This window comes from Carcharhinus amblyrhynchos, chromosome 1 (assembly GCF_965287045.1).
Source record: "Carcharhinus amblyrhynchos chromosome 1, sCarAmb.v2.hapA, whole genome shotgun sequence".
NCBI classification, from domain to species: Eukaryota; Metazoa; Chordata; class Chondrichthyes; order Carcharhiniformes; family Carcharhinidae; genus Carcharhinus; species Carcharhinus amblyrhynchos.
In genome coordinates this window covers 53,388,238-53,400,626 of record NC_137324.1, presented here as the reverse complement: position 1 = coordinate 53,400,626, position 12,389 = coordinate 53,388,238, and the positions used below count along the sequence as shown (strand labels likewise).

General features: G+C 44.3%; 2 protein-coding genes across 3 annotated transcripts in view; one reads left to right on the top strand and one right to left on the bottom strand.

The window, feature by feature from the left end:
- The window catches only part of LOC145339136 (methyl-CpG-binding domain protein 2-like), a 110,373-nt gene extending 110,046 nt beyond the window's left edge, over nt 1-327 (bottom strand). For both annotated transcript variants that reach the window (XM_080183575.1, XM_080183649.1), the window contains exon 1: nt 135-327. In XM_080183575.1, coding sequence (XP_080039701.1) covers nt 135-244 — 110 coding nt within the window. In that variant the 5' untranslated portion in view covers nt 245-327. The remainder of the gene's footprint in view (nt 1-134) is intronic.
- Nucleotides 328-4,994: 4,667 nt separating this feature from the next.
- The window catches only part of poli (polymerase (DNA directed) iota), a 44,433-nt gene continuing 37,038 nt past the window's right edge, over nt 4,995-12,389 (top strand). Inside the window, exon 1 of the mRNA XM_080183505.1 lies at nt 4,995-5,190. Coding sequence (XP_080039631.1) covers nt 5,025-5,190 — 166 coding nt within the window. The 5' untranslated portion in view covers nt 4,995-5,024. The remainder of the gene's footprint in view (nt 5,191-12,389) is intronic.

Below are 12,389 nucleotides of genomic sequence, written 5' to 3'. Positions count from 1 at the left end.
AGCCCCCTGGCACCTGTGGTAAACCTTCCAAAACTACCTGTAATAATATCACCCCCGCCCCCCCCCTCAGTACTTGTAGGAATAACCCCAGTCCCACTAATAATACCCCAGGATCTCTGGTAATACCCCAGTACCTGTAATAATAGACATCGCTCTTGCCGGCACTTAGCCCTGATTTCCGGATCACCTCTTCCTTTTTCCAGCCGGGAGGCAGACACGGACAATCCGTGCGCTTCCTCTCCATAGCGAGAGCCGCGCAGTCCCAAAAGGGAGTAGGATTTCCCCGGGCCGGACTGAACTGGAGTGGAGAGTGGGCCGGCCCCAAAGTGCTACCTCCCCCCGCCGGCCCTCCGCCTACTCACTCGCCGGAGCCCCGCCCTCTGCCGGCTGCCTCTGCGGGGAGCCCCGCCCATCGCCTGGCGCCCCGTTCATCCTCTGGAGCCCCGCCCATCCGCTGGAGCCCCGCCCATCCACTTCATCCCCTCTGCCTCCTCCCGGGGCGCCCCCCGCCCAGGAGATAAGAGTTCCCTGGAGCCCCGCCCATCCCCTGGAGCCCCGCCTTTCCCCCGGCGGAGCCTCAGCCCCTCCCTTTTTCAAGGAAGGGACTTCTTTAAGGAAGCCCCACCCCGTGGGTTCTCCTCGAGCCGGGCCCGCCCCTCCCTGTTTGCCCCGCCCCCTGCTCCGGGCCCCCGGCTCCCGGGTGGCAGCACTTCTGGGAACCGCTTCCGACCCTCGGCCAGCAACACTGGGCCTGTCTGATCAACATTCACAAATTATCAGATAAACCTTTTCATTTAGTTCCAATTAAACTTAAAAGGGATTTTTCAAACATTAAGCAAACTTAAAATCCTTCCGCGGGACCCACTGACAAGCTGAATCACGGTGGCCGACCATGAGATTTCCCAGGCTGAGTCAGTCTGTGCTGACCTAGCCTTCACCCTGGGAAATTACCTCAATTGGCTCCAGCCATTTCCTTCCAGCAGGCTTAGTCTACAGAGCCATCAAATCCAAACCGAAACAACATATGGCCGTTAACTTTTTTAAAATAACCTCTTTTAAAATTAATTTCACACTTTGACATTCTGAACCAGTGAGTCATAGTGGTTAGCACTGCTGCCTCAGCACCAGGTACACAGGTTTGATTCCCAAGTTGGGTCACTGTATGTGCGGAGTCTGCACATTCTCCTCGTGTCTGCGTGGTTTCCGCCGGTGCTCAGGTTTCCTCCCACAGTCCAAAAGACATGCTGGTTAGATGCATTGGCCGTGCTAAACTGCCCCTTAATGTCTCAAGATAAATGTAGGTTAGGGAGAATAGCTGGGTAAATAGTTGGGAATAGTGAGGTTACAGGGATAGGGTCTGGGTAAGATGCTCTGTTGGAGAGTTGTTGCTGACCTGGTGAGCTGAATGGCCTCCTTATGCACTGTTGGGATTCTGCGATTCAATTCCCATACCATGTCCCATTGCTCTGAATCACCATTGTGCAATATTGGAATTGGGGAAACATTGTGAAGGGAGCCAGAAGCCTGACATCATTAGAGGATCATCTTACATCTGAACTTAATGTAATCAAAGGAGAAAGCCTTGTTTTTCCAAAAGAGTCTGATCTGAACTGAAATGTTTTGGACAAAAAGGCTAAGTGGGTGCAAAACAATGATGAGTGCCCCACACTCCACGCACCTCTCTCCTTAGAAGGAGGTAGTTTCCGTTGTTCTGGTCACATTCAGCCTAGAGCAACACTGTGAACACCTGGTCAGAATCATAGAATCCCTACAGTGCAGAAGGAGGCTATTAAACCTGCACTGATAACAATCCCTCCCTGTAACCTCACATTTTTACCCTGCTAATCCCCCTGACACTAAGGGGCAGTTTAGCATGGCATATGTTATTTAGTGGTTACAGATTGGCAGTTCTTAACCTCTTCGTTTCTTCTCATCCCCGGTATAAAGTGCAACCCCTGAGTATGTGTAAAATGTATTTGTAATGAGCTGTAAATAATTGCTTTATGACTTTAAATGATAATTGATAAAGCTGTCAATAAGATGAAAATGTCGAGAATGTAGATTAAGATCCGAAAGGGTGAGAATTTTTGCAAACCTATTTAAAGTTTATTTTATCAGTGTCACAAATAGGCTTACATTAACAATATAATTAAGTTATTATGAAAATCCCGTAGCTGCAACACTCCAGCATCTGTCTGTTTGGGTATACTAAGGCAGAATTTAGCACAGCCAATGCACCTCACCAGCATGTTTTTTGGACTGTGGGAGGAAACCAGAGCACTGGAGGAAACCCATGCAGAAACACGGGGAGGTTGTGCAAACTCGACACAAACAGTGACCCAAGCTAGAAATCGAACCCCAGTTCCTGCGCTGTGAGGCAGCAGCGCTAACCACTATGACATCGTGCCACCCCACAAACACATGAGATTAAAATCCGAAACTGCTAAAGATATGAGACGGTCCGTCAACATCTGTCAAGAGAAAATATATTTTGGGCAGGTATCCTTTCATCAGTACAGCTTGCATTTTCTGTTTCTTTACATACTTATATGGGATGTAGGTGCTGCTGGCAAGGCCTGCATTTATTGCCGACTCCAAACTGCCCTTGAGAATGTACTGGTGAGCCATAATCTTGAAGCACTCCAGATGTAATGCTGTGGTATGGTGTAGGTGCATCCACAGTGTGCGCTTGGATATCAAGTGAGGACAGCATCTACCTCACCATCTTCCCCTCTCATCCAGACTCAAACACAATATAAATATCAGAGGGTGGGTATTGCCTATAGAACCACACTCCATCGGAGATTTCCAAAAGAAGCAGAGCGAGGGGGACCTGAAAAAAAATGAGAAAGTGATTGGCAGCACCCAGTGCCATAGAATGGCAAGCAATGCAACTTCTGGTCCTGCTGCCAGTCTTAAACTCAACCACGTCAAAGCAGAAAAGTGCCCACTGGAGTCTGCAGCATTTCCCAGTAAAGGAATGAAATGCCTTTAGAGACCTTGTAGCTCATCTAGCACCTCCTGCAGTTTTGCTGAAAAGTTATTGACAACAATGAACAGATATGCCTGGTAAAGAAATAAAATTAAATCAAAGTTTAATTAAAGCATACTCATTAATTAAAGTTTAAAAATTGATCCCTATCTTGCATTAAGTTGATCTTTCTCTACACCCTACCTATGACTGTAACACTACATTCTGCATTGTCTCATTTCCTTCTCTATGAACAGTATGCTTTGTCTGGATAGTGTGCAAGAAACAATACTTATCACTGTATGCTAATACATATGACAATAATAGATCAAATCAGAAGTTTCTCTTTTAAAAAAGATGCAAGATTGTTGTATCTTTTTTAAAAAAACATAAGAAAGTGTTTTATATCTGAAACAGACAGCACCATCCAAACATATACTTCACTCAACAGCAGCAGTAGTAGGAAATTTTGACAAAAAGTCATTGGGCTGAAATATTAACTGTTTCTCATTGCATAGACACAACCTGATCTACCAAATGGTTCTCACATTCTTTGCTTGGGCTGACTTCAGAGTAACTAACAGATCAAGGATTGACAAAGTTCTACAAATTCCTCTTGTGCACTCCCAACACACAGTAGAATTAAAACAATGCAATCTACACATCTGGAGTGTCACAAATTAGGATCAAGTTTGAAGGGTATGGACACTACAGGAAACAATTATTGTTGTGGAAACAATTCTTCTTGAGTGCCTATTGCTTGACTGCATGCACTTCACCACAGGTTTTTATCGCATTCTGTTCCGAGAACTGGATTATTTCCAGGAAACACCCCAACCCCAAACTCTTGAAGCTGCAAGCAAACTGCAAGAACACTGTCGCCAGCAATTGCCTCTTTTTTAGTTAGCATTGTCTAGCTTATTGTCAAGGAGGCAACATTTATGTGATGTCATCCAGAGTTGTGAGGCATGTTTAATGACATCTGAGTCTCTGACACTTAACTGCTGGTATAAAATGAACTAAAATCCCAAACTAAAATGGGAACAGTTTTCATTGTAGGGATTGTAGGAATGAGCTTTATTCAATTTGATTTGATTTATTATTGTCACATGTACCAGGATACAGCGATAGTCCAAAGACGTGCGGGTTAGGTGAATTAGCCATGCTAAATTGAGCGTAGTGTCTGTGGGATTAGCAGGTTAAATATATGGGGTTACGGGAATAGAGCCTGTGTGGGATTGTGGTTGGTCTAGACTCAATGGGCCGAATGGCCTCCTTCTGCACTATAGGGATTCTATAACTCTGTGATAAATATTGTTTCTTGCATGCTATACAGACAAAACATACCATTCATAGAGTACAGAGGGGAGAAGGAAAGGAAAGGATGCAGAATACAGCGCTGCAGTTACAGATGGGGGGAGAGAAAGATCAGCTTAATATATAATGGGACCATTTAAAAGTCTGATGGTAGCAGGGAAGAAGTTCTTGAATCTGTACTTCAAGAGATAAAGTTCTATACTTTTTTTAAAACTAAGCATTGAGCCATCATAGCAAACAAATGTGAAAAAGAACTCTCCAACTTTGTCCTAGTGGTTTATGGTGTTCCTCGGCTGGCCAGTAAATCATTCCTTGGCATTTGTTCAGGGTGGGGGGGTAGAAATAGCACAAGTCTGTTATAAGGCGGGTTATTCTATTGAATATTTGGGTTCTTTTGTTTTAAAGATTATTAAACGATGTCCAGTGATTTCAAATATCTGCTCACTGAGCTCTGGTTGGTTTTAAAGTGTTAAGTTCACTATTACTGCATGTTTAAATTCCATCCTGATGATGAATCTCATTCCCACACCGAGTTGGCTGAAGTCAGACGTTTTCCGAGAATTTGCCTGTAACCGGACCAGCATTACGTTTGACAATCTGTGCGTCAACAACAGCAACAACAAAAAAAGAAATCAATGGTTAGGGTATATTTTTGGTTGTCCAGCATTTCGTGTGATTTGCAGGTTTATTTGTTTGTGGAGCGGGTTCCTGAAATGTCTCAGACTCTTCACCACTGATGGAGTTTAATGAACATATGGCTGCAGCTGACCCTCGGTATAGTTTACATGAGGAAGAGGAAGAGGAGGAAGAGGAGGATGAAAGGGAATGGTGTTGCACAGTTGACTGCACTGATGACAACAGCCCTCCAGCCCCTGCTGCTGCAGCAAGCAGTGAATTGGCAGGTACCTAGTGAAACTGAAAGCTAGCATCATCTAGCTGTCAAACTGGAGGCTGCTTTTAATAAGTCAGTAACACAGTGCATTGCATTTGGGTTATCATCTTTAACCAAGTGTAAAACCAAACAAGGGCAGTCTTAACAGGGTGGGTTCATACCTTGAGCTCAGATATTTGCATTGCTGCTGCTGATTTTTGAGAACCTTATAGCTTGCGGCCCTGGTATCATAACACACATAACATATGTAGAGGATGAACAGGTATCAAACTTTCAATCACAAACATCTAATTCAGATTTTTAGAGGTTTCTGGTTACCACTAATCAATAGGTAGGTGATAATTTTAATCCCATGTGCTTGGTCAATTGGCACAAGAAAGCTGCAAGTAAGCAGGCTTTGTCATAAATGAGCAGGAAGGAAATGCTTGATTCATTACTAAGTTGTATATGTTGCATGTGTCAAGTCATTTCAGGGATTGCTCCCAGCAAGCTTATAAAGTATATGAATTCAACTCCCACTTTATAATTCCAACTATAACGATGGCCATGTATGCTAATCGAATTATAGAAATCCACAATGCAGAAGAGGCCATTTGGCCCATCGAGTCGGCACTGACCACAATCCCACCCAGGCCCTATCCCCATAACCCCGTGCATTTGCCCTAGCTAGTCCCCATGATACTAAGGGGCGATTTAGCATAGCCAATCCACCTAACCGGCACATCTTTGGACTATGGGGGAAACCCGAACATCCGGTGGAAACCCACGCAGACACACAGGGAATGTGAAAACTCCATAAATACAGTAACACAAGACCAGAATTGAACCTGAGTCCCTGGTGCTGTGAGGCAGCAGTGCTAACCACTGTGCCACTGTGCGGCCCTGAGGTGCTAAAAGCCTGTGGTGCTTGATGCTGCCACCAGCCCTTTCATGTTCGTGACCAGTGACACTCCTACCCTCAAGGAGCTTCAATGGACCACGTCCTTGGTCCATCAATCAACAGTAGTGCCTCACTAATATTACAGTGCGAATGCCATTGTTCAGGCTTGTGCCGTGTGGGGCCCAAGCAAGGAAGCAGTACCGGAATAATTGGAAGCCCAGGTATTCTGGAATTTCTTTCATTCGCCAGCATCTAACTGCAGAGTTAACAGATGAGCAACCCAGTATTTTATTATTTTTTAAAAGGCCATTTCATACTCAAGTCTACACCTGTATTATGTGTTTAGCTTATAAAATGTACATTTTTGTATGACCACATGCCATTTCTGCCACCCTCTGTTGCCATGCCTCTTTACCCATTGCGGAGAGCTACAGCATAGATAAATTAAAAAGGATAGGTGCCCAACGTTATACTTTTCAGACAGAGCCAGATATAAAACATAGCAATGATACAGTGACAATTCAGTTGTGATATTGGGTCTGTCACTTGACTATGTGTTTAAGTTTTAACTGGTCTCTGAAATAACCTAGCAAACCACTCAGTTCAGGGGCACTTAGGGATGGGCAATAAATGTTGGCCTTGCCAGCCTTACCTACATACAGTGAATAAATAAAAACTTGTCCGGTTGCCAGTGACTTTCCTTAGAATCACACGTAATACCAGTAACAAAAATGATAAGACAAAATACTTACTTCCTCAGATTGGATTATTTATCAATTTGTCAACTATACTGCTGTTCATTATTCCTGTGTCCCTTCTTTATACAAAGGTGACTATAATATATTTTCCGAAACTTCATTCGGTGTAAAACATTTTGAGATATCCAGTGGCTGTGGAGCAAGACTTTCTCTTTATTATTTTTAAATCCTCTGTGATCCTTTGTAATGCTTGTTGTCAGGCTGTTTAACCAGATGTATGAAGCACAGGCCTGATCTTTTCCTTATGGGACATCTGCATGAACATCCTTTTGCAGCAGGGGTCACTGGGCAACCATCAATGATGGGAGCCCTGCTTTTTCTGCTCCCTGGACATGGGGTAAAGAGATCAGCTATAATACCCATAATTAAGCAGTCACGTGGCCCAGTGCCTTTGCAGATTCAGTAATATACCATTTACTAATTGAGCCATCAAAGGTGATTTTTCTTCCTTAAAATTTTATTGACTTGCCTATAGAAAAACAGACTTATTGAAGAAACTGGGTCTAATCACAGAATGCCTACAGTGCAAAACGAGGCCAATTGGTCTATCAAGCCTATACTGACAACAGTCCCACCCAGACCCTACTCCCGTAACACTACGTAACTACCCTGCTAATCCCTCTGACACTACGGGACCATTTACCATGGCCAATCAACCTAACCTGTACATCTTTGGTGAAGATCCAAATCCTGGTAATCCCTTGTCCCTAGCAGCACTGTGGGTGTACCTACATGATGTGGATGTGCCGGCATTGGACTGGGGTAAACACAGTAAAAAGTCTGACAACTAGCAAATAAATCGGTTGGACTAAAACCTGGTGTTGTCAGACTTTTTACTGGGTGTACCTACATTCAGGGACTGCAGCAGTTCAAGAAGACACCCCACCACCACCTTCTCAAGGATATCGAAGGATGGGCAATAAATGCTGACCTTGCCAGTGACACCCACACTCCATAAATGAATTTTTAAAAGGTACTGAACTTGCCGACAAAGTCATTTTACATTGTTTTTATTGTTCCAAAGCCAAAATGAAGGCCCAAGACCTCAACTGCAGGACACCGCTAAGGTTAAAATGAGATGACAGTGAGGGAAATGTGGCTTTTATGGTTATGAGCTGGGTTACGATATGAATTTCTAAATAGTTTCTATAATTTTAACATACGTCGATGGGATTGCATAGTTAGTTTAACCTTATGATTCTGTGGGCTTAATCTCCCTAGGCTGAGATGCAATTTGCATTCTGTAAATGTGGCTGCAAATTGCACTGTGTGAATTTCACAGACAACTCAGCCATCCATAACAAGTGGTTGATCTATTCACACTTTTCAATTGCAAAATGCTAATCTTATCAGAAGCACTTCCTGATAACTATCTATGTAGTTAGTAGTCTGTTGATTCCAGCAGATTATCAGCAGATCTGGCTGGAGATAATTTAGAGACGACCAACCCCCTTTTCTCTGAACCTGTTGTGAGGTATCAAACAACATTTTGACTTCTTTTGTTGAAGTTAAATCTTTACATCAAAGAATGTTGGCAGACTTCTTTAAATTGGCTTCTGGGTTGGTGGACTGTTATGCTTTCAGGACCACTGATACACGGATAAGTGTTCAGAAGTAGAATAAGCAATTTGACCCTACCCTTACAATCTTTAAAAAATATTTAGATGAGCACTTGAAATGTCATAACATTCAAGGATAGGGGAAAAGTGCAGGAAATACAATAAGCCTTTAGTGGTAGTAATTGTTGGTGCAGACTCGATGGGCCAAAGGACCTTTTCTACACTATATGGTTCTATGACTCAATGCTCTGAAAATGGGCAGTTAAAATTGGTTTAGCTGCCGACATCCTGTCTGTTCAATTTCAACCTGTTCTTCCAAGTAGGTGACAAGAAAACGCAGCTAAAGCCAGGGGAATATCTAAAAACACATTTTATTAATTCCTGGGATCTGAGAGGTGCTAACGACTTTTTTGCCATCCATAATTCATACAGTCATAGAGGTTTACAGCATGGAAACAGGCCCTTTGGTCCAACCTGTCCATGCTGCCTTTTTTTTTATACAGTAAAAAGTCTGACAACACCAGGTTTTAGTCCAACCTATTTATTTGATAATATACTCGCAAGCTTTCGAGGGGTTACCCTCTTCGTCAGGTGAATGGAGAGCTAGCCTCAATTGCCCGCATTTGGCCCATATCTCTCAGTACCCATCTTACCCATGTAATTGTCTAAATGCTTTTTAAAAGACAAAATTGTACCTGCCTCTACTCCTACCTAAGAACATAAGAACATAAGAAATAGGAACAGGAGTAGGCCATCCGGCCCTTCGAGCCTGCCCCGCCATTCAATAAGATCATGGCTGATCTGTCGTGGCTCAGTTCCACATTCCCGCCCTCTCCCCATAACCCTAAATCCCCTCGCTTATCAAAAACCCATCAACCCGCATCTTAAAAATATTTAGCGAGGCAGCCTCCACCACTTCAACGGGCAGAGAATTCCAGAGATTCACCACCCTTTGAGTGAAGAAGTTCTTCCTCAACTCCGTTCTAAACCGCCCCCCCCTTTATCTTGAGGCTGTGCCCCCTAGTCCTACTGTCCTTTCTGAGCGGGAAGAGTCTCTCCACCTCTATCCTATCCATCCCATTCATCATCTTATATGTCTCAATGAGATCTACTCTCATTCTTCTAAACTCTAACGAGTACAAGCCTAGTTTATTCAGCCTCTCCTCATAGCTCAACCCCCTCAACTCCGGCATCAGCCTAGTAAACCTCCTCTGCACTCCCTCCAAGGCCAAAATATCCTTGTGTAAGTACAGCGCCCAAAACTGCACACATTGTTCCAGCTGCGGCCTCACCAATGCCCTATACAGCCGCAGCAAGACCTCCCTACTTTTATATTCAATCCCCCTCGCTATGAAGGCCAGCATCCCATTCGCCTTCCTGACCACCTGCTGCACCTGCAGGCTGGGTTTTTGCGACTCATGCACAAGGACCCCGAGGTCCCTCTGCACTGTCGCCTGCTGCAGTTTTTCTCCACGTAAGTAATAATTCTTCCTACCATTATTCCTACCAAAGTGGACCACCTCGCACTTGCCAACATTAAATTCCATTTGCCAGTTCCTGGCCCATTCACCCAGCCTATCTAGATCCTCCTGCATACTCTCCACACCCTCCGCGCAATTTTGCATTCCGCCAATCTTGGTGTCATCAGCAAATTTCGACACCATACACTCGGTTCCCTCCTCCAGATCATCTATATAGATGGTAAATAGCTGAGGCCCCAGCACCGACCCCTGAGGCACTCCACTAGTCACCATCCGCCAATCCGAATAGCACCCATTGACCCCCACTCTCTGCCTCCTATTTGACAACCAGTCCTCTATCCACGCTAACACCCTACCCCCAACTCCATGTCCCCTGACCTTCTGCAATAACCTCTTGTGAGGTACCTTGTCAAACGCCTTCTGAAAATCAAGAAAGACCACATCCACCGGCTCTCCTCTATCCACCGCTTGTTCCAGACACTCACCACCCGCTGTGTGAAAAGATTGCCCCTGTCGACACTTTTGTATATTTCTCCTCTCACCTTAAACCTATGCCCTCTAATTTTAGGCTCTCCTACCTTTGGGAAAATATATGACTATCTGGCTGATCTATGCCCCTCATTATTTTATAGACCTTAATAAGATCATCTCTAAGTTTCCTATGCTCCAAAGAAAAAAGTCCCAGTCGATCCAGCCTCTCCTTGTAATTAAACCAACAAGTCCCAGCAGCATCCTAGTAAATCTTTTCTGCACTCCGTCTAGCTTAATAATATCCTTTCTATAGAAACCCTACAGTACAAAAAGAGGCCGTTCAGCCCATCGAGTGTGCAACAACCACAATCCCACCCAGGCCCTACCCCCATATCCCTACATATTTTGCCCATTAATCCCTCTAACCTATACATCTCAAGACACTAAGGAGCAATTTAGCATGGCCAATCAATCTAACCTGCACATCTTTGGACTGTGGGAGGAAACCAGAGCACCTGGAGGAAACCCACGTAGACACAGGGAGAATGTGCAAACTCCACGCAGACAGTGACCCAAGCTGGGAATCGAACCCAGGTCCCTGGAGCTGTGAAGCAGCAGTACTAACCATTGTGCTACCGTGCCGCCCATAATAGGGTGACCAAAACTGTACAGTCTTCCAAGTGTGGGATTACCAATGTCTTGTACAACTTCAACAAGACGTCCTAACTCCTGTATTCAATGTTCTGACCAATGAAACCAAGCATGCCGAATGCCTACTTCACCACTCTGTCCACCTGTGACTCCACTTTTTAGGAACTATGAACATGTACCCCTAGATCTCTTTATTCTGTAACTTCCCCGAATGCCCTACCATTAACTGAGTAAATCCTGTCCTGGTTCAATCTACCAAAATACATCGCCTCACATTTATCTAAACTAAATGCATCTGCCATTCATCAGCCCAATTGATCAAGATCCTGTTGCAACCCAAGATAACTTTCTTCACTATCCACTATGCCACCAATCTTGGCGTCATCTGCAAACTTACTAACCATGCCTCCTATTTTCTCGTTCAAATCATTAATATAAATGACAAATAACAGTGGACCCAGCGCTGATCCCTGAGGCACACTGCTGGTCACACACTCCAGTTTGAAAAACAATCCTCTACAACCACTCTCTGACTTCTGTCATCAAGTTCCACACACATGAGGACAGCCTCAACCGGGATCTTGGGTTCATGTCACACTATCTGTAACCCCCACGACTTGCCTGGGCTTGCAAAATCTCACTAACTGTACTGGCTGGAGACAATACACATCTCTTTAACCTGTGCTTAACCCTCTCTCATTGTCTATAACCCTCCACTCACATTGTCTGTACCTTTAAGACTTGATTGCCTGTAAAGACTTGCATTCCAATTATAATCTGTTTGTGAACACAAGTCCTCACTCACCTGAAGAAGGAGCTTGAGGCTTTGAAAGCTAGTGCTGCCAAATAAACCTGTTGGACTTTAACCTGATGTTGAGAGCCTTCATTCTGTCATCAAGCCAATTTTGTATCCATTTAGCTGCATCACCCTGGATCCCTTGAGATTTAACCTTATGCAACAACCTACCGTGCAGTACCTTGTTAAAGGCCTTGCTAAAGTCCATGCAGACAAAATCAACTGTACTGCCCTCATCTACCTTCTTGGTTACCCTTTCAAAAAACTCAATCAAATTTGTGAGACATGATTTTTCACTCACGAAGCGTTGCTGACTGTCCCTAATCAGTCCTTGAGTCTCTAAATGCCTACAGATCCTGTCTCTCAAAATACCTTCCATCATCTTACCCACCACAGAAGTGAAGCTCACTGGTCTGTAGTTCCCAGGCTTTTCCCTGCAGTCCTTTCTAAATAAAGGCACAACATTTGCCACCCTCCAATCTTCAGGACCTCGCCTGTGACTATCGATGATTCAAATATCTCTGCTAGGGGACCAGCAATTTCCTCCCTAGCCTCCCACAATGCCCTGGGAAACACTTCATCAGGTCCCGGGGATTTATCTACCTTGATGTGC